Source organism: Copadichromis virginalis, linkage group LG2 (assembly GCF_057382275.1).
Source record: "Copadichromis virginalis isolate Kocher_CV1m ecotype Utaka linkage group LG2, C_Virginalis_male_GT1.1, whole genome shotgun sequence".
Taxonomy (NCBI): domain Eukaryota; kingdom Metazoa; phylum Chordata; class Actinopteri; order Cichliformes; family Cichlidae; genus Copadichromis; species Copadichromis virginalis.
The window spans coordinates 39073638-39096587 of record NC_140619.1 but is presented as its reverse complement, the minus strand read 5'-3'; the positions used below and the strand labels follow the sequence as shown (position 1 = coordinate 39096587).

Here is a 22950-nt window from a genome sequence, read left to right as displayed (position 1 = left end):
ATGTTCGACAAGGGTGGTCCTGCCGGGGTTAACTGAACACAGAGATGGAGTCTCCCGAAGGATTTGGAGTAGCTCAGCCGCCTGCTGTGGGGTAAGATGAGTCAGCACCGGAGACATTGGATCGGCTCCCTGCTCGGGTTCTGTCTTCCCTTCTCTTGGCCCTTCTCTTGCCATCAGAGCTTTCGCAGGGGCCTGGTGGGGACGCTCTTCCCATTCTTTCAGGAGATTCACATGGTAAGTCTGCTTCTGTTTTCTCTTTTCAGGATGATGAATCTCATAGGTCACTGGCCCCATTCTGCGACGAATTGTGTATGGCCCTTGCCATTTCGCCAGCAGTTTACTGTCGGCTGAGGGGAGAAGTAACAACACCTTTTGACCAGGTTGAAATTCACGTTGCCGGGACTGTTGGTCATACCAGGTCTTCTGGCTTCGTTGAGCGTCTCGCAGGTTGACCTCGGCCTCTTCATGGTATCTCCCCAACCGATCTCTCATTTCCAGCACAAATTGCACCACTCCTTTCTCATTTGAAGCAGAAGCAGGAGACTCCCAACCCTTCCAGAGGAGATCCAACGGCCCCTGCACATCCCAACCATAGAGTAGCTCGAATGGTGAGAAACCAGTGGAAGCCTGGGGAACTTCTCTGTACGCAAACAGCAGGAAGGGTAGCCACTGGTCCCAGTCTTTCCCAGTGTCTGACACAAACTTCCGCAACATCCTCTTCAAAGTTTGGTTGAACCTCTCCACCAACCCATCTGTCTGTGGATGGTAAGGTGACGTCCTGATGGCAGAGATGCCTAGCTGATTGTGGAAGAGCTGCATCAACCTAGAGGTAAAGTTAGTCCCTTGGTCGGTCAAAATCTCATCTGGTATCCCCACCCGGGAGAACAGCTGTACCAGTGCACGCAGAACATTGGGTGCCATGAGCAAACGCAGGGGGAAAGCTTCTGGGAAATGAGTCGCATAATCACACACCACCAAAATGTACTGATGACCCCGACTACTTTTTACCAGAGGACCCACAATGTCCATAGCTATCCTACGGAAAGGGGTGGAGATGACCGGAAGTGGCTGTACCAGGGCCCTGTCAGACTTGCGAGCTGGACATGTTTTCTCGCAGATGAAGCACAACCGTCCCTCAATTCAGTCAGTTCATGAATGTAACAGGAAAACAACAGGTGGAGTAGTTCAGTCTCGTACTGGACCGTAAAATAAACTTACTCCACTACAACATTCGTTGCGCGTATTATTTGGTGTGGGACCGTATTTATCTTAGTTTGTTATCTTTATAATCAAACTCTTTTATTCCCTTACAGTCAACACATGACAGGAATAAGATTCCTTCAAAACCCTCTAAACGTAACTGCTCATTCGAACGTCACTTAGTTTTAACAAAAACTGCCTGAACGTAACTATTCACTTGAGCGTCACTTAGTCTTGACTCAAAACTGTCTGAACGTGACTACCCACTCAAGTGTCACTTAGTTTTAACTCTCTTACGGTCCTCACAACGTTTTAACGGGCGATTTGTGCAGTGTACTATATTCACCTTATTGTGGCGCAGCGTTGTTATCCGGTTTCATCGAATCCCACTGCCGTGACCTGTGTAAGACGCTGACCAGGGACCGAATTCACGCTCCTGGGTTTTTCCTTACTGTGCACAGCTTTTTCAGCGCAGACGTATCACGACGTCAGGATCCGATGTCACCAGGCAGTGGAAAACTGTACGATATAAATATATATATCTGTATGTTATCCGACTCGAAGGACCAATTAAATGTTAAGGGTAAGGGTTAACATTATTCAACACAAAATAAGAGAATAAAGACACTGTCACACGAGAATTCAATATTAACGTGCAGCACGGGTGAGGACACGGAAGTGACCCACACACGAGGTGCAGTTGTGCGCTTTATTTAAAGGGAGAAATAGGTTACATCACATTTCCTGTTATTCAGGGCGCTGCTGGTGTGTCAGCAGGTCAGCATGTTTTACTTCCTCAAAGAAAATATAGTGTATGGAAACAGAGAAGTTTGTGGCTGTCTGTTTCCTGTGCAGCTGGTTAACGGATGGGTCAGTAAAGCGAGTGGAAAATAACTTCAGTATGAGAGTACTTCGAGTTCAGCTCAAAAGAGGAATGCAGGCATAAATCATTTGAAAACATGTTAAAAACCCTTTTACAAACTACCTTAATAAAAGATTAAAGAGTTAAAGTAGTGTTATTTTTCAATCTGTGTAGTGTTAATTTAACCCAGTTTGGTGAGTTAAAATTGACTCAGACATGGTGTTAATAATAATTTGCTCAGTGTTAATTTAACCCGGTTTTAAGAGTTAAAAATTAACTCAGACATGGTGTTAATAAAAATTTGCTCAGTGTTAATTTAACCCGGTTTTAAGAGTTAAAGAAGGAACTCTGATAAAGTGTTAAATAATTAACTATTTTGAAAATGTTAATTCAACTCTGTGTTACACCCCGGCCTAGGCAACCAGCGTGCAACACAGAAAAAAATTAAAATAGGGGGAAAAAAAACAAAAAAAACCTACTACGGTTCTCCACAAAAATCCCAAAACGAAACTATCGACAACTATTTACATCAAAGCCAAAATAAGACATTTATTTACATCAAAACACCAAACTATTTACAACCGGGGGGGGGATCGCGACATGACAAACTGAAACACAGGGCTTAAATACATAGAGGGAGCAATCAGGGAATGGACAACAGGAGGGAAACACAGCTGGGGCAAATCAGAACTGACGAGACAAGGAAGCGTAAACTAAACGCACTGAGATAAGACAGACTTTCAAAGTAAAGCAGGAAACGCATAACAGTCACGCCTAAAACAAAACACTGACAACACCGAATCGTGACACTGTAGAGCAGGGCTGCCCAATCCCGGTCCTCGAGAGCTACTATCCTGCAGCTTTTAGATGCATCCCTACTCCAACACAGCTGAATCAAATGGTTTGATTACCTCTTCAGCATGCCATCGTGTTTGGCAAAGGCCTGATAACAAGCCATTCATTTGATTCGGGTGTGTGGGAACAAGGATGCATCTAAAAGCTGCAGGACGGTAGCTCTCGAGGACCGGGATTGGGCACCCCTGCTGTAGAGTGTGGAGCTGCGTAAACCCTGAAAAAAATGTTAAAATCGACTCTGTGTTGATTCAACGCTACGGTTTTTGCCGTGTAATCCAAAAGATGAAATGCTTTTGAGATTTTTTTTTAACAAATGTGATATTTTGAAATTGTTGGAATTTCTTCCAGATGAGTGATATTATCCCCTTGCCACCCCTTGTTAAGGAAAGTACTAACATTGAGGTGTGAATAAAGAGTTCAACTAAAACTAATGTAGTGTGAGTGCTGTGTTTACTAACAGCTGCATGGACTCTGGTGTTTACTAACACACAAATAAAACAAAAAATGTCATAAAAACCTGAATTCTGTGAGGGTGAGATTCCCCTCATAGAGGTGAGGGAGGATCGGCTCACCTGTTGGAGATAAGTCTAGTTAATTCTTTTTATGTTTTGTGCTTATATATTAAGCATTTTAGATTTTTTTCCCTACTGGTTGCATTAATAGAAAATGGGGACAAAAAGCGCTGTATTCCCCTTATATTGCACACATAGTAAGACTCGAGCATCAGATGGCTAAGGCTGACACAGCAGGACGCAGGAGTCAAACAAAGGAGGAACATATAAACAACACTGGGACATTGAAGGGAGAGTAAGGGTCCAGTCGGCCGCTAGGACCGTGCACCTAAGCTTAAAAAAGCATAACTAAGCCACAATTCCCTAATACCTAACCCTAACAGTGTTATATGTTTAAAAGTAATCTAGTCAGTTTTGAAGATTAACAAAGACTAACACTGAGCAGTGCTGATTTTCTAACACTGGAATATTTCTAACATTTTGAGTTATTTTCCTGTGTTAGAAAATCAGCACTGCTCAGTGTTAGTCTTTGTTAATCTTCAAAACTGACTAGGTTACTTTTAAACATATAACACTGTCAAAAGTGTTAATTTAACACTCAGTGTTGTATTTAACACTCAGAGGAGTGGACCCATATAGACACTCTCTAGTGTTAATTTAACACTGGAGATTTTGCTGTGTACAGTATTTAGATTTACAAACCAAACTGTTGTCCTTTAGAGATCTTTAAATACATATACATGACAAACACTCATCAACCACAATATTGAAACTATTGACAGTAACCCTAACGCTCCAACATGGTTTTTGTTATGGACTAGCTGCAGTTAGCACACAGGAATAGAGAAAAATACATTATCCTTATATTACTAAACCCACAAGGTATGAAAGGCCAAAGTCAAATTTATTTATATAGCACATTCAACAACAACAGCAGCAGCACCTAGTGCAGCACCTTGGTTGAGCAACCAAGGTGCTGTACAATTAAGATAATCAAAAGAAATAAAAACATAGGAAGACATGATAAAAATTAAGAAAAAGAATAATAAAATTAGAAGATTTGAGTAAGAAATAAGATAAATTAAAGCCAAGGAATAAAGTGGGATTTCAGGCAGGTTTTGAAAGTGTCTAATGTTGGGGAGGTCCTAATGTGAAGGGGCAGTTTGTTCCACAATTTAGGAGCAGTCACAGCAAAGGCCCGATCTCCTCTGTGCTTTAATCTGAACCTCGGAACAGCCAGGAGCATTTGATCCACAGACCTCAGTCATCTTGCAGGAGTGTACCAGCTCAAAGATCAGAAAGGAATGAGGGTGCTGACCCTTAAAAACAAATAATAAAATCTTAAAATCATTTCAAAAACTAACTGGCAGCCAGTGTAATGGTGAAAGTATGGGAGATATGTGTTCTTGCTTGCGTGTGCCAGTTAGTAACCGTGCTGCAGGGTTTTGGACCAGCTGCAGACGGCTAACTGATGACAGATGAACACCAGAGTAAAGACAATTACAATATTCGAGTCAAGATGAAATAAAAACATGGATAGCCTTCTCAAATTTTCTGAAACAGAGAAATGGCTTCACTTCAGCAAGTAGCCATTCTCTTTCAGTACAAAACGTCATTGTTCCATGTGTTGAGGGGTTTTTTTTTTTTCATTCCTTAATGATAATTTTGCTAAGTTTTTACCAATTTATGTATGTTAATGTGTGGAAAGCTAATTAACAACTGCCAGCGCACATGCAACTGTGTAAAAATAGTTTGACTGAATTAGCAATTTTCTTTTCATTCAAGAATTGTAGCATGTGCCAGTATCGGTACTTGTAAAAGAACAAGCAAAGCCACATGTGAATGCAAGATGCAAGCTGTGACTGGCTACTTCTATACTTCTGACACACCACCAAGCCTGTTTACTCAGAATGCACAGGAATTTGGGCATCAACAGGACACAACAGCTCGGCACGCATGACATGGCCTCATTTTGCTTCAGTTAATGTAGAACTGTACAAAAAAGCAAAACTTTTTAAACACACAACTAAAACTTTTTCTAAGGAGGCCTGATTTAATCTTACTGTCACTGCCACCAGATATTTGGTCAGAGCGCCAGACACTCATGTGTGACTGAGGCGATAAGAAAAAAGACAAGACTCATTCAGACCACACAAACACATTGCTGCCGAATTGTTGCTGAAATGTGGTGGTGACTACTAAATGTTGCTGACTGTGAAACATCGACCATAAACATGCATAAACAATTTATTTTTAAGTTATTTGTTTATAATTTTACTTACAATAAAAGAAGTCAGCACAAATCATGATAAGACCACAACTTACTAAAAATATAACAACTCCTGTTACAATTACAATTGATACATAAAAGTAACTGCCTTTATTTGGTGCTGTCTTAGAGAAGCATAACTGAGCTTTCACTTAGTTTTATTTGCACCAATCAGAGGTGGAGCATTGCTGGCCCAACATGTTTGTGATAACAAACACTCCACCTGCTGGTGAGTCATTAAATTCTTGTAACTGATAAAATGTAAATAGTTTGATATGATATGCTAGTCTTTTATTTGTTATTTTATTTGTAGAAATTGATTTGAGCTTACATGTGATTAACCATTATGTGTGTTGAGGTTATTTTGGTCCTTAATTTTTAATACATTCTGTTACATCAGGGGATCTTACAACACTTTCTTACCATTGGTTATAGCCCACTCATATCTAAAACAATACCTCCTCCTCTTTATGTGAAAAGCAACTGCATCTCAGTGTCATCTCACTCATAAAGCCAGAACATTAAATTCTTGTAACTGATAAAATAATGGCTGGTGTGTACCAAAAAATTGTTATTTAACTATTATTATTTCTTAAAATACTTACATTTTTATTTATCTCTGCAAATTATTTTTTACATTCTTGAACTCTAACACACTAAATTAAAAAAATTAATATTTCATTAAAAATGTGTCACATAGCCTCTTACCTGGCACCTTAATGTTTTAATTTGCTGAATCTGAGTAACAATGGTTAAAGACTAGTCCTGAGTCGTCCCCCCCCCCCCCCAGTTATTGATCCCAAAATATTAAAAGTCACAATTGCTAGGTTTCACTGCTAACACTGCAGACTAACCAGTGCTTAATCTGGTGATGGATTTTATTGGTTGTGATGCAGTGCTCATAGAGCTCTTATAAGCCCCCTGGTGGAAAATACTCATGCAGTAAGACAAAGATTTGATTTATCCCAAGCTTAAAATTTGTCAGGAAACAGTGCTAACCACTGTGCAACTGTGCTGCACTGTACTTTAAAATCAAATTAAGGCTGATTTCAAAAATTTAGAACTAGAAGAGCTGAACAAGATTGTTTCTAGTTAACCCAAAACATCTTTTGTTATGAGACTATTTTTGAGCATCAGAGGTACTTCACCTTTACACCTTTCAAACTTTGACATGTGCACAAATAATTTTTCAAGTGAAAATGCAGAAAAAACTGATAGACTTGATTATTTGTGTGTAACATCTCTTGCACTGCTTTTTACAGCTGCAAATCAAGGCCAAACATAATCTCATTCATCTTTCCAGCTAGCTTCCATAAGAGAAGACGCGCTCAATGGGTGTGACTTTTATCAACTCAGGAACTGGTTAATATTAACTTAAGTTATGAACCATAAAGTTAAACAGTGTGGCTTTGTGACTGTGAAGATAAATTCCTTCCCACCACACCTTGTATGTCTACGTCTACAATGAGCAAGTCAGCAGCTGCTAGGACCAATCCCTTTTCTAGGAGGGCTTACTCTCCACTTTGCGTTTCAAGAGCACAGCAAGAGAATGAGCAAAGTATACAGTTTTTAATTCAAATACCATGGCAAAGCAATGGCATATGGTGTGTCTTTGGATCATATGGCATTTTCAAACCTCAAATGTTACAGCTTTCAACCTGGACACGGAGAATGTACTGCAGAGAAATGGAGATCCAGGCAGCCTGTTTGGATTTTCTGTTGCCTTCCACCAACAGCTCAAACCTGCCAGAAAGAACCTGTGAGTGAAAGCAAAACAATTTGTAAGTTTGGAATTAATCAAACGTTTGTCTTACTGCTTGGTATTTTCCACCAGACTGCTGGTAGGAGCTCCACGAGCAAAGCATCAGAACCAGGTGAATGTTACAGGAGTTGTTTACAAGTGTGATCTGACTACAACATCTAAGAGCTGTCAGCCCATTGAGTTTGATGATAAAGGTTTGTGTACTTTGTCTGAAGCTATATTTATCATTGTTTTATGGTAGCAAGTTTATAAGTGTTTAATATTCAATACAGTCCGCTTGACAGTGCCACTCTTGCTTGTTATTCACATGCATTTCTTAAAGGAAAATTACATTATGCACACCACAAAGAACCACGTACAAACAATATAAAACACTTACCAGCTTAACAGCTATTGTATGCATCAAAGTTATTGCCATGTAAGTAAAATATAACATAAAATATTCGTATGAGTGTGTTTGATATCGGACAGCGACTGTTCATTGTACATGCTGATTGAAAATGGTTATGGTTTTAGGGTAGAAACTGTCCATGAATTACTTGGTCCGAGTTTTTAGTGACATGCGGTGACTGCCTGAGGACAGAATGTAAAACAGGTGATAGCCAGGTGGAGAGCAGTCTTTAACATGGTGTTGGGCTCTGGAACAGTTGCATGTGATTGCAATATGTTAGAGAGAACAAAGGGGGCAGCCAATGACTATTTCGACTGTGCTGATGGCTTCTATAGATCTTTATTAGTTATTAAGCAGCTAGCATAACACAATGTGAGACAGTATGTTTATACACTCTTGTGTGGTAAAAGCTCACTAACAGCTTTCCCTTGGTGACTTTTCTTCAACATTTTCATAAAGTGCAAACATTGCTGTGGTTATTTTGTCAGCGTCTTTGATGTTGCTGGCCCGAGAATCTTTCTTGTTGTATGATTTCACCTTCTTTACAAGCAGACTCATCTGCTGAAACAAGTCCAACTACAGTGGTGTTATATGCAGTTTAAATAAAGAGTTGGTAGGACAGACTGTGTGTAGTCTAAATTGTATAGAGAGCACAGTATTAGGCTGAGAACACAGCACAGTGTGGGGAATTAGTGCTGAGTGAGATAATGAAAGAGAGGTGGTGACTACACATTTTGTCAATGGTTTGCAAGAAAACCTTTGATGGAAGTTCAGGTGTGAGAGTGGAAGTCCAAATTTGCTGATCAGCAAAGTGACTAAAGCCAAATGACCCCCTGTGAAAGCTGGTTAGCTGTCCAGTTCGGGCAGTCACCCCCAGAGTGAGTGCAGCTGGTCTGTATGTTCAGACTGTCAACTGAAGGCTTTTTTGCTTCAAGGATAACAGGGGCTGGTGATAGCCAGGGTGAGAGATGGGCATGTGCAAGAGACAAATTAAAGTTCATAAAGACAGGCATGATTTGGTTGAGTGCATTCTTGGGTATTCCATCAGAGCCAGTAATGATTGAAAACAACCAGTGTCTGCATAGGATTATCTCTGAATGCACCACATACTGAACCAGAAGCAGATAAACTGCAGCAGAAGACCACACTGAGTGCAGCTGACAAACCTGCGATTTTTGAGTGATGCCATCATGTGGCCCAAAGTTTGCAAGAAATATTTTCAGTACTTTTCACAATATATGCCAAAATGGATTAAGACAGGTTTGAAGGCAAAACAGAGTGCAACCTGGTACAAGCAAGGTGTAAGAAATGAAGGGGCCAGTGAGTGTATATTTATATCGCACCCACCTTGTCATGATCCTGGGTCCTTTTGGCCCAGCATTTTGTGTTTTCTCTTCTTGCAATTTTGGTTCTGTTCTTCCTCTGGTTAGTGTTTACTCTGTTCTACCCATGTGTTCCTGTATCTAGTCCGCGTTTCTTAGTTTGTGTCCTTTCATGTGTAAGTTCCTGTTTTATTGTGTAGGTCTGCGTCTTATGTGAGTGTTTTCAGTTTGCCTCCCTAGTCTCGTCACGTTAATCACTCGCAGCTGTGTTCCCCACCTGTGTGTAATCTCCCTGTGTTCTCTGAGTGTATTTAAGTTGTGTTTTCTGTCATAGTAGTTGCTGGTTCGTCTGTGTTGTTTCCCCTCGGTCTCCCTGCATCTCTCCATGTGTAGTTCCCCGGACCTCCCTGCATCTTCGTTTCTGGTTTGTTTTGTTAGTTTTACCCAGTTTAGGTTCCAGTTTCATGTTCCCAGTGCCTTTGTTGTTTGTTTTTCCCTTCGTTAATAAATACTCACCTGCACCAGAGCTGCCGCTCCTGGGCCCTATTTCAGGAAGCCGGTTTAGTGCAAACTCTGAGTAAGTATACCCTGAGTTAACGAAAACTCTGGGTTTTCGGTTTCACAAAGCGAGTTTAGATTAATTCTGAGTGAGTTACTATGACGACACACTCCGTGAAGCTAACCTGCCCCCTAGCAGGTTTACTTCAACTAACCCTGACGTTCTCCGCCTCTTTGTCAGAAACCTGACTGTAGGAAGTGTCAGACATGGCGTGCCCCTTCCTTGAAGAGCCAGTAGATGTTGAAGCCCAAATTCTCCGCAGAGCTCTCCGCCGGGAGAGAGTGATTAGAGCGCGTTCGGACATTTTATCATTTCCTGATGATTTTCTGTGTGAACATTACCATTTTTCAGCACAATCTATAATTTATTTGAATAACATCCTCAGGCCTAATATTGCTCATGTGACACATCGCGGACATTCTCTCACTTCTGTACATATTATTTGTATTGCACTTCGGTTTTTTGCAAACGGGAGCTTTCTGTATAATATTGGTGACGCTGAGCACGTTTCCAAGGCTACCGTCTGTCGGGCAGTCAGGAATGTTACAGTTGCACTGAAACGTCTCCTGCACTCGTCTGTGGTGTTGTCCGGTCATAGACCCACAAGATTCATCAAAGAGGGATGCCACAAAATTGCAGGTATCAGGATGAACGAAACTTAATTCATGATGTGGTGATACTTGAACTACTACTTAAATTTTACATATATTTTCACGGTTCCCAGGCGTGATTGGCTGTACAGATGGCACTCACATTCCAATCATTGCTCCTTCAGTAAATGAAGGAGACTATGTGAACAGGAAGTCTTTCCACAGCATTAATGTGCAGGTACATAGTTCCCTGTAGCATTTCAAACTAACAAATTATTTCATTATAGTAATGGATGCTAATTTGTGTTCTCTGCACTGTGAAGATCATATGTGATGCTGCCAACATTATCACAAATGTGGAAGCCAACTGCTCAGCCTCTGTGAGTGGTGGTGGTGGTGGAGGACCCCCACCTGTTTTTCGGGCCTCCGCTTTTTTTCTGTTGGCTATAACGGGTCACATTCGAACATACAGAGTAAGCAAATATGTACTTGTAATGTGCTCAGATAATTTCAATAAGTGCTTACAGAGGGGAAATTAATGTAGCCTCTAACTGCAATTGATTTACATCGGACAAACAGACCAAGCACTATGGCTCATAATACAATTACACCTTACCTGTTTGGACTATATTTTTATATTTAATTTTTACTTGCTGCCAGGAACGTTTGGGGCCTGTTGGGTTGCACCTGCGCTCAAATCACATCACAAAATCAAATGTATAAAATAAAAAATAAAATAAAATAAAATAACGTGTTAAATGGGTGGAAATCCCTAGATCAATGTTTAAATTGACACTCACGCATTGACTCTGTCGGCTTTGTTTTGCCATGCATGCTCCCTTTCTTTTGCAGCTGAAGCTGTGTTACTTTTTTCTGCGGAATTTGCATGTTATCGGCATATGCTGCCATCAGAATTTCGGCCTCAAGCGCTGTAAGATACATTGACCGCGCCTTCTTTCCCTCCGTCTCCATGGTGACTCGCTTAATCTGTGCTCCACTAATCAGGGCTTTATGTATCCTCGTGCGCGCGCTTAACTTGGGGTTAAAGCAACTCCGCGTTGACTGAACTACTTGTTATCAGCCTTTCTGAAACCGAATATTCCGAGTTGGACAGTTCGGGGTTACTCAACCCTGAGTATCGTTTTTCACTCTGAGTTTTCTAAACCGGCTTCCTGAAATAGGGCCCTGGTCCTAAATATTCCACACGGCTTGCCCCGGCAAACCGTGACACACCTAAAACATTGTGCAGCAAAGTTATTAATTTAAACTCCTGTTTAATAGTCCAATACCATATATAACTACTTAAAATTGTGCCAAAATGTAAAGAAGAAAAAGAAGAGAAAACACATGCCAACACTTGCTCAAATTTCATTGTCAATATTTACTGAAGCGTTTAAGTGCAAAATAGAACAAGATATCTGTAGAATTTATCTCTAATGCTTTAAACAAAAGGCTGTTGTAAGGGTTTGGGGACCTAAGCAGCAAAGTATATTTATTTTAATGTAAATCTGTTTCTGGGAAGTAATCATAAAACTTTCTCTCAACTAAACAATAACAGAGTGAGCTCAACTATCTGGTTTTACAGAGCTCCTCAGTAGTAAAGGCATAAATAACCAGTGGATGGGAGTTAGAGTCACGAGCCAAGGTCCTGGTAAAAATGTAATGGTAAGGAATGCATTCAGATTTTAAAGGACATTTTAAGAAAGTCAACATCTTTTGTAAATCTAGCCTCCTTACCTTTTAGACTTGTGCGCATCACTATCAGGATTGGGACATAACCCCAGGTCTTTACGTTCCTCACCTGCTGACGGGTCAGTGCTACCTCTTAGGAGACGACCTGAAGGTGGGGGAAGAAGAAAGGAGCTGGCGGAGGGTCGTTTGTGATAGAGAACACTTAACAAGACGTCAAAAGGACCACGACTGGTTTGCCTACTGCCAGCAGGGTCATGGAGCATCTTTTGCAAAGGATAACATATCCCTTCTATTTGGAGCACCAGGAGCTTATCAGTGGAAAGGTACATTAGAGCTTAGCAGTCGAGTGGTTTGGCAAAATATATTCACTTATTCATGTTTTTTTTTTTTTTATGTTTCATGTTGTTTTCACCCAAATGATCCTGCTCAAAGGAATAGTAAGAATGGAGGTTTTGGACAATCTGGACATCTACAGTGTGGATGCTCGCGAGACTGGAAATATTGACGATTTTAACCCAAAACTCATTCCTCTTAAGTCAAACAGCTACCTGGGTCAGTTTCTTCTCTCTTGAATACTGGTTAATGGTCAAGCAAATGTTAAAATTAAGATATAAATTTTAGTGGTGTCAATGGATAAAACTCTTACAAAGTGAAACATTACAGTGAAACAGCATCATCCTGTACTATCCAGGATTCTCCATTGACTCTGGAATGGCCCTCATCAGGAAGGGCGAGCTGACAATCGTATCAGGAGCACCCAGAGGAGGTTACAGCGGACAGGTGGCATTTCTGAAGGCAGACCCTATGGCACAGAGAAATCTGTCTGTGGAGCTGGTCCTCTCTGGACCAGGCCTGGCCTCCTCCTTTGGCTATGATTTGGCAGTGGTGGATCTCAACAGTGATGGGTAGGTTGAAGATTATGTCCATTAAACCACAGCCAGTGAAACAGGAAATATAACAGGTATGCACAGACACAAGCTTAACACCAAGACATCAGACATGGCAACAAGGAGGGAACACAAAGCTGTAGGACCAGGGCAGGCACAGATGCAGAACAGAAGGAACTCAAAATACTAAACCTGAGAACTAGAAATACTAGAACAGAAACCAAAATATTAATAGTGACAACCCTGAATAACAAATAATCAAGAAACACAAATAAAAAGGCTACAAAACACTGGGTCACCGACCCAGGACCATGACAATATTTTTATTGGTTGGTTCGTCCAACCCATCTATCTTCAAATTTCATGATGATAATCATCCATGTCCATGGTTCCTCTCATTGATTTATCACTAGAGTTCATTTCAGATTTAAAAATAAAGGGTTCCTGGGTGAGGTGTTCTGGGCATGTCCTACCGAGAGGAGGCCCCAGGGCAGACCCAGGACACGCTGGAGACATTATATCTCTCGGCTGGCCTGGGAACGCCTTGGTGTTCCCCCGGACAAGCTGGAGAAGGTGGCTGGGGAGAGGGAGGTCTGGGCTTCTCTGCTTGGGCTGCTGCCCCCGTGACCCGGCCCCAGATAAATGAAAGAAGATGGATGGCTGGATGGAAATAAAGGGTTCAGTCTGAGTATCTAATAGCAAAGATGCATTTCATGAAAAAGATTATAGATTTCTCTTTCTCTAAATTCAGAGAGCTGTCATGCTAACATCGTGAATTTTACACTCAAACACACATTATTCATCACAGATTAGGAGGTACACAGTCAATATAACTTTCTGTTTCTATTGCTATTCAGTAGTATTCATAGTAATTGGTTTTATATTGTGTTCTTTTGCTGCATGCAGGTGGGATGACCTCGCTGTGGGAGCACCGCAGTTCTTTGTCAAAGATGGCGAGGTTGGAGGAGCAGTCTATATCTATATCAATAACAAAGGAAGAAACTGGGAGAATATTGTTCCAGTCAAACTTCTCGGACATAAAGACTCCATGTTTGGCCTCGCAGTAGAAAATATTGGAGACATCAATCAAGATCATTATGGAGGTTGTAACATTTTAACTATGTTTACAGAATTTGAAAAAGTCACTAAATAACAATAGATAATATTACATACCCCAACCGCATTCACTACTGGGTAAACCACATCGAGTTATGTCATAAAATACACAAATGTAATAAACCACACTCATCCTCAGCACACAGCAGGAGTGTTTTATTGCTTATGAATTGGACTTTAAATTTGTAACAAATAGGACGTCTCATATCTTCTCAAAGTAACTATCAGGGTTTCAATTTAAGCCCTAAAAACAACAGGAATTAAAAGACACAAAAGACAAGTGATACATGGAGTATACTGTCATTTCTGAAGATTTGTTATGTTAATTTCCAGTTTGGACTCTTCTAACTTGCCTTTGCATGATTAACAAATACTACACAGTATCTTAGCCTTCCTAGATGCTATTTACCAACAAATTACTTAGGGATAGGCCCTCTCTTTGACATCATACAGACCCAAGAGTAGAAAAAAAAAGAAGCATGAAACAGAGTGGCTAAAGCAGTCTGACACTTCAGTCTTGGCTCACAGAGATGACTTTAGCCATGTTAAAAAAGAGGATGTTAAAAAAAAAAGAGGATCTACTATTGTAGGTGCTCTTTAAATGCATTTTTGGATAAACCCCCAACTTTGTTGTCTCTGTGTTGTCACCATGATTTGTATTAGTGTTTGCCTGTGTTGACAGATATTGCAGTGGGAGCACCGTATGAGGGCTCTGGACTTGTATACCTTTACTATGGCTCTCCAGATGGTGTCAACAGAGAGCCTGGACAGGTGAATTTGCTGAGCTTCCTCAACATCAGCGATTAAATTCAATAATATATGAATATTTACAATACAAAAAAACTTAATATCTTATCTTTATATCTTTTCTTGTTTAGATAATTTCATCACAATCAAAGAAAGTGAAACTGTTTGGATATTCTCTGACTGGTAACCTGGACGTGGATGATAATCAGTATCCTGACTTGGCTGTTGGATCTCTCTCTGATTCCATTTTTGTTTACAGGTGTGTGTATATATAGAGAGAGAGTTACTGCATAAGCACAAGATAAAAAGTAACCAATGATAAATGCATCCCAGCACTTAATTTTCTTTTTTTTATTTATACTTGAAGCTCAGTTTAATTTTATGTTAAAACAATTTCTCTATTCTGGATAGAAGCTAACCCCGAGCTCAGTTTTATTTTAATAGACACATTTTATCATTCTGATCATTTTATTCTAATCATATTGATTTACTTTTTTAAAACAAATATGCTGTATAAATACTTTTAAACATGCACAATAATTTATTAATGGTTCACTTTCTGACAGAACAACTTCAATTCCACAAACCACTACATGTAGTTTCAGTGTTTTAAATTCCTCTCTGGTTTTGATTCTATAAATATGAAGGTACAGAAAGTCTCATTAGTGATTTTCTTTCTCATATATGTTGCAGAGCAAGGCCAGTGGTCACCGTCAGCACCGCTCTTAAGATTGCACCAAATGAAATAGACATCGCAAAGAAACGATGTGATGAGCAAATATGGTAAGATGTTCAAAAACACTAATTATAACATGCTCTATCTGCAACGCTGTTGGGTTTTAATTGAACATGTCTGCACAAACTTCAAGTTTTTTTGCAGTCGAAGCATGTTTTACCTACACAGCACATCCTGAGTCGTTCAACCCTAAACTGAGTAAGTTTTCTTCGTTTAGTATTCCTTAAATCCATGGTTTGGAGGAATAGTAAAGGCTTATTATACGACCTTGATATGTGTACAATTTTGAGGACTAGAAAAATACATATATGTTCCCAGGCTATAAAAGGTACATATTTGTAGCATTTATTGTAGATTTTATGGTAAAATCTCAGGAGTTTGATCAAATACAAAACAATATCTTTGATGGTTTATTGTTCATTGACAATTTAAGTTAACTGAAAAAAGTAATGCATTCTGATACATTTGTTCTCTTTTTGACATGTTTATTGGTGCTAATGTGATGCAAAGGATAACAATGGTGCCAAGAAAGTTCTGGGATAAAACCTTCCTGTACCTGCTCTAGTTTGCATTTAGCATTTAAAGAATAATAGCTGGTCAATTTAAGTTGTACTGTGTAATTGTAACATTAGGTACATGTTGCTGTACATATATATATGGGTGTGCTATAATCAGTTATTTACAGTAGTACTAATACTATGTTAACTGGAGTCAGTTGTTTCTAATCTGTTGAATGTACTTATCTATATTACAGTGCTCAACTTTACTTCTGATGCTGATTATGAGATGAAAAAATCAAGAGTCAGGGTCAACTTTATGGATTCATCTCAAGGAAAGCTGGAGCTGTCTGGTCAAGGGAGACAGGCCTGTCACAAAACTACGCTCCGGCTTTTGGTACTGTTTCATTTCGTTAGAAGACATACAGTCTCATAATGCTGCTTGATTTTCAACACTTTCACTTCACTTAGTCATATTGGACTTTGCAGAAAGTTACTTTAAAATGAAAATGTTTAAAATGTAGTACAATTTACAGAGACTAATAACATTTGTCATTAGGTGTTATACAAAACCTTGTGGGTAAAAAAACAAAATCACATTAAATCACAGCAAAGCTTTTTCGTTCCAGAGAAATATCAAGGACAAGCTGCAGAATATTCCTATCTCTGTCACTGTGTCTCTGAGCTCCAGTCAGACAACCAGTGCTAGTGCGGATCAGCTCAGTTTTACTCCTGTCCTCAACCGCTACCAGCAGAAGACCACTTCCTCAGAGGTAGAAATGAGTTTATATGCAGCTCTAGTCAAATTTATTCAAATTTTGCTGGGTGTATGAAGACTTAGAGAGTAAAGTTTTTTGAATGAACTCACGTTTTTGCACATTACACCTGCATGTGCATTTAGTTAAAATATAATCAAAATCAAAGTTGCAGGATGTTTATGTAGCAACATCAGTATCATTAAGAATCAATCTAATACTAATGTATTTTATTTACTAGTTGTACAGTGTGTAAACTGTACAGTTAACTGGCTTCAGCTGCAATGTCTTTGCAACTGTGGTCAGAAATATACACATATACTCAAGTTAAATTAAAAATGGTTGGTTTCCTGAAGACTGGTGGGTTAGCTTAAGACAAAAAAAATACTGTATTTATTTCAAAGACCCTCAGGGGGACCTGAGCATAGATGTATCAGACAGAAAATAATGAACACAACACAAAAAACAAAACTTAAATGAGCCTGTAGCATACTTAGTGTCAGTTTCACAAGAATAAAACTGTAACAATATCAACCCATAGATAAGGTAAATCTGGTGTATAAAGGGGCCTATATGACATCCCCAATGTTCATGCAAAGGTGGGTCGATTCAGTTGAAGAGATATATTTCCTCTCATCTTCCAAGTATCAACCGGTGATTTGTGTCACATTTATTTTAATCCCACTGACCATTTTCAGTGTTTGAACAAGTTGAATAACCGACTTAAATTCAGAAGGTATCAGAAGTGAAATACAGAATATTACAATTAAAACTAGAATGCTCTTGACTGTATCTTTCTGTTTACTGCAGTTATTGAAATTGTGTGAATTAAAGCCCTTAACTCTGTTGTTGTGACGGATATGAACAGAATCCTGGAACCTAGCTGAAGCTTTATTAGAGAAGAGTTTCTTCTCTTTTTTTTAACAGATCGTTCTAATAAATAGAGGCTGTGGCAGTGACAAAATTTGTCAAAGTAACCTGGACTTACAGTACAAGTTCTGTTCCAAAAAAACTCAAGCCGGTCAAGATGTTTTCAAATCACTGGCCAGGTAAACCAAAAATATCAAAGCTCAAAAATAAAGTCTTTTTTTTTTTTTTTTTTTTTTTGGAAACCAAAACATGCGACCCCTCAGCCCAAGCTGCATTAACTTTTACTGTCACTCCTTTAGTGAGGATGGTGTTGCGGTCATCACTCCATCAGATGAAGACATAGCTTTGGAGATCACTGTGACTAACAAAAACGGGGACGATGCACACCAGAGTCGTTTGGCCATTACACTCCCAGACATAGTGCGCTACTCATCCTACTCGACCACTGCAGTGAGTACAGAAAAGCTGGTTTTCCCCTCGTTAGATCGTATGTTTTACTCCATGAATCCATATCCTGTTCCTTATGCTTCACTTTTAGATTCCAACTTTGATTTTCTACTTCCTACTTGTTGTGTTACTCTAAAATGTGATGGACAAAATATATTGTAATATTTTAATGATACTTTTGGTAATTTTGGTACTCCAAAATTTGATGTCATCTCCCAGGACTTTTTTATAATCACTGTATATTTATAGACAATGAGATTGCCTGCTTGTTTCCTCAGGAAAAACAAGTGAGTTGTACAGACAACAGGATGCCAATTGCCTGTGACCTGGGAAATCCACTCCAAAGAGATGCTGAAGTGAGTAGCGTTGCTCAGTTTCTTCCACATCTGCATCACTATTTGCATGTTTGATGGTTACTTTGTTCCTTTCAGGTAACGTTTTATGTCATACTCACAACTTCTGGCCTCACGTTGAGCACAAAATTGATTAACATCACTTTACAGCTGGAGACGTAAGTAGGCTGATCTGAAGGGATTATGTTACTAATCAGTGATCAGTGGAATGTAAATGACATTCAGTAAGCAAAACGAATAATTTACAAATAATCTTGGTTCTTCCTGCGATGTAGGACGAGTGAGCAGACCATAAAGCCAATACAGGCCTTTGCCAAAGTTGTTTTTGAGCTGCAGTTGCAAGTGAACGGGTGAGTTCTCCTTTAAATTAAAATTAACATTGCTTGTTCCATTTGTCATCTTAAAAATGACTGATTTGGCTTGAAGGATTTAAAAATGACTAATGTAATATCATAACGTGTTTCCTCATCAGGATCGCTAGACCTTCTCAGGTGTCAATTGGTGATATTGTAAAGGGCGAAAGTGCGATAAAATCTGTGGATCAAATAGGAAACTCAGTTCAGTATGAATTTAGGGTAAGGTGATATTTGGTACTAAACTTTAAATGAATCCTGCTGGTTATTTTTTCTCATGGGTCCAAGAAAACATGCACTGTTTCTCTAATAGATAACGAATTTGGGCAGACCTCTGAAGCATTTTGCAAATGCATCACTGAGCATCTACTGGCCAAAGGAGAACTCTGTAGGAAAGTGGCTTCTCTACTTGACTCACATCACCAATGATGGTGTGCATTCTGTCCCCTGCTCACCTGTAGATGAAGTCAGTCCACTTAAACATGTAAAGGTAAGGAAATCCTGTCATTGTTGAAATGTAAGCAATGCTTTAATGGCAAATTAACATCTAACCGGATCATGTCTGATACCAAGGGCTGGCATGACACAGCAAGAAAAAGACGTGAGGCTGAACATAAAGCCCTCTCAACTGATGGATTCACATTTCTTCCAACAAAAAGAAAATATAAAACACTGGTAGGAGAATAATATTTTAATTAAAATTAAACATTAATTATAAATTAAAATGTTGCAGCAGTTTCCTTTTACTGCTGAACTGATACTTTATGCAAACTGAGACTGATGAACATGCACACCTGAGGCCTGCTGTCTTCCCTTTAGACCTGCTCAGATGGATTGAATTGTGTGGAGATACGCTGCCCTCTGCTGGGCCTGGACAGTACTGCATGGATTGTTCTGCATTCTCGCCTTTGGAATGCCACTTTGGCAGAGGTGCTCCATTTCTGAAAAGTGCTATTGTAGTGTGTATAGCCACAGCAGGTAGCTGTTCTCAGGGAACAAGCCACATCATTCTATATCCCCCCCTCTAATCGGAATACTATCAAAATTAGACACTAGCTGGTGTACATAGTAGCTCATATAGAAACCTCTATTTCCAGAGGTGACACAGTGTTGTAGTGTTTAGTGTAGTACTGGACTCATGGTAGAAAATTCTAGGCTCAGATTTCATGGTCTTTGGCGTTTCTGTGTGAAGTTTCCTCTGGGTTCTTTGTCTTCAGCTTACGTCTTAGTTTAATTGGTGATTCTAAATCTACCTGAGGTATAAAAGCAAAGTAGATACATTTTGCATGAATATATATGAAAAGGTAAAATGCTGATTGTAGTGTAAAAGCGCTTTGAGTGGTCATTAATGCTATAATGCCAGTTCATCCTGTAAATTACCATTAAACACTAAAAATCACCAACAAAGTGAGCAAGGACAGACAGGAATAAAGCCTACTTAAGAAATTTTTTTGAAAGCCTTTTACTATGAGGGAAGTGAATGCAACGCCTCTGATTATTTTACACAGTTGTGGTCCTGTGAATAGGGATGGGTACCGGTATCCGGTGCCATTGGTTCTGACATAAACGGTAGTAACCAGACCGAAAAGCAGCGCACATTTCGGTGCCTTTTTCCCTGAGATGTCACACACCTTGGATTCTAGTCAATCGTTTTACGTTTGCGAGCGTAGTAGGCGGGACCAGGTACGTACGTCCTTTTAGAGCAGAGCTACAGATTAAAAATGCCCAAGGCGAAGCGGTCAAAAGTCTGGCTGTACTTCACAGCAAAAGATGCAAACTCAGCAGCCTGCAACAAGTGCTTTAAGCGGATACTGTGCAAAGGAGGTAACACCTCGAATCTGATGAAACAACTGGCGACGTATAGCATTTTTTTTTTTTTTTTTTTTTTTTTTTTTTTTTTTGGACCTGGAGTTAGCAACATCCCCCAAAAACACGAAGAGGAGAGTCCTGGCCCCTAGCCCTGCCAGTGTAGCAGAAATGATGAGGATGATGATGGCAGCAGCCGTTCTTCTCTGCGTGAGGAGCTTAATGTTGTTCATGTGTAATTTACGTTGAGTTGGCTAACCACGTTATTACATTAATGCATGTAAGGCGAACTAGCAAACATCATCATAGCTACATGCAGCTGTCGTCTTGTTTGATGGCAGATACTCCCTTCACCCTGGCCAAAAAGGCTAAAATGACCAAAGAAAAAAATGTGTTTTTTTCCATTGTTTAAGCACTGCTTCCAGCCAAGAGTGATGCCATAAATCCCCTATAGCTGCAGAAAAGGCTAACATTGTTATCTTTTTACAAAAAACCAGCTGAACATGAGAGGTTTTTGGACAAAGTGTGTGTTCTCCATTCTTTAAGCACCGGTTCGAGCACCGGTTCGAGCACCGTTTAAGCACCGGCACCGTTTCAAAAGTACCGGTTTGGCACCGGTATCGGATAAAACCTAAACGATACCCATCCCTACCTGTGAGTAGGCTAATACTTAGGAACAAATTAAAACCATTAGAAACCTTCATGGCAATTAAACAATAATTTAGTGTAGATTCTTATTTCTACAAAACACTCACATGGACTTGTTTCTCACTCTGTTACCCATTTCCAGCCTTACTTAGCAGCATGTCACCAGTATCTTATTCAGTTTTTCTCTTCCATTTAGGATTACAGCTCTTTAAACTATCTTCTCATTGTTGTTGATGCAACTCTGACTCTAACCAACGCTCCAGAGAACATTGGACTTAAACCAGAAAAACTCAGGACAAAGGTAAAAAAAAAAAAAAAAAATAGGTTTGTTTGTTTGTTAAGACCAATTTTGTTAAATTACTCACATGAGCAGTTGCTCTTTAATAGAGCTACCTTTGAGTTCAGTGTACTATAACAATTACATTAAAATAATGTTTGTAACAGTCTAAGATGGACAGAAAGTCACAGCCTTCTAGGATTTGTGCATCTGAAGACATACTGTACTGTTGTTTTGGGTCTGATTATTATTATTATTATTATTATTATTATTATTATTATTATTATTATTATTATCTAAATGTCCACAGGCAAAACTGACAGTGTTCCTTGAGAGAAAGACTGAATTCCTGGTCAAAGTTGCGTGGTGGATAATCCTCCTGACAGTCATGTCTTTGCTGCTGCTGTTGGCCTTTTTAGGCTTCCTACTGTGGAAGGTAACAAGAAATACAGAATACCTGTAAAATGTTGTTTTAAAAGTTCACTGAGCTGATAGCTATACAGTTCATAGCATCAGCAGTGTCAAATCAGTCTCTCGGTAATCTTCCAACAAAGCAGTAAAAGCAGTTTTTTTTTTTTTTTTTTTTTTTTTTTTTTTTTTTTTCCGGCAGTTGTAAGCATTACTCTTAGCATTCTTCCTAAATTGTGAATACTTTAAATAGAAAAAGCAAATTTCTGCAGTCTGAAAGCACTTAAATGTGGCATAGATGAGGATTTTTGAATGTACAATGAACAGTTGAAACAGTTAATATTTTTCATGAATTCTTTACTTTTTACAAACTTGTCTGTGAACTGTCATACTGACCCTTGTCCTTATTTCTTTTTGTAAGCGTGGGTGCATCCACTGCATTGATCATAAGAAGAAGTTCTCAGATAATGGAACTCCAAACACAGAGACAGCGCCCCTTAAAGGCTAAAGGGCAAACCTTAAGGACACCTTGAAGGTTTAAGAACAACACTGAGGCTTCCATGGCAAGCTGTTGTTTTATATTTTCTACTATCAGCACAGAATTATCTGATCATTTTATGATGTGTTAGGATTTATTTTTTTATTGTTTTGGTTTTTGTTTGTTTTGTCACCCAATTTATTTGCATGTTTACACTTTTCCAGCATTTTCCCCTTTTCATTTCTGTCTCCCTCTTTTTCCTTTGTTGTTTATTTCCCGACTTAACACTTTCTGTTGTATGTGTGCAAGTGCACTTACCAACATGGTGTGGAAAGTTGATTATGTCTCACCTCAAATGCTCAGCATCTTGGCTACATAACAAAAAAAGGAGAGACTACCAAACATTTTTTTATTTCTAGCCAGTAGAAGGAAGATACAATGTTTTGAATGCCCAGCTAATTAATTAAGAGTGGTCATTTTTCATGCATTTCAAGTAAATGCAAATTTACATATTTTGTGGCAGTGTTAATTTTTCATTCTGTTAAATTGTCATAATCA

General features: G+C 39.3%; 1 protein-coding gene across 1 annotated transcript; it reads left to right on the top strand.

The window, feature by feature from the left end:
- The first annotated feature begins 7232 nt into the window (after positions 1-7232).
- LOC146718014 (integrin alpha-6-like) lies at positions 7233-22797 on the top strand. Its single transcript, XM_085434272.1, has 25 exons — positions 7233-7457; positions 7533-7654; positions 11908-11987; positions 12067-12337; positions 12447-12566; positions 12706-12919; positions 13808-14004; positions 14700-14788; positions 14896-15023; positions 15458-15547; positions 15634-15698; positions 16255-16394; positions 16627-16770; positions 17680-17801; positions 17922-18072; positions 18348-18425; positions 18501-18580; positions 18698-18772; positions 18895-18997; positions 19089-19265; positions 19349-19450; positions 19595-19705; positions 21426-21530; positions 21817-21942; positions 22336-22797. Exons 1-25 carry the CDS (start codon positions 7282-7284, stop codon positions 22420-22422), a joined length of 3153 nt encoding a protein of 1050 aa, XP_085290398.1. The 5' UTR covers positions 7233-7281; the 3' UTR covers positions 22423-22797.
- Positions 22798-22950: the final 153 nt, after the last annotated feature.

Coding starts and splice junctions, on each gene's coding strand:
- LOC146718014 (XM_085434272.1), top strand. CDS start 7,282: ATGGCAAAGCAATGGCATATGGTGTGTCTTTGGATCATATGGCATTTT. Junction 7,458..7,532: donor AAACCTGCCAGAAAGAACCT/GTGAGTGAAAGC, acceptor ATTTTCCACCAG/ACTGCTGGTAGGAGCTCCAC. Junction 16,395..16,626: donor AAACTACGCTCCGGCTTTTG/GTACTGTTTCAT, acceptor TTTTCGTTCCAG/AGAAATATCAAGGACAAGCT.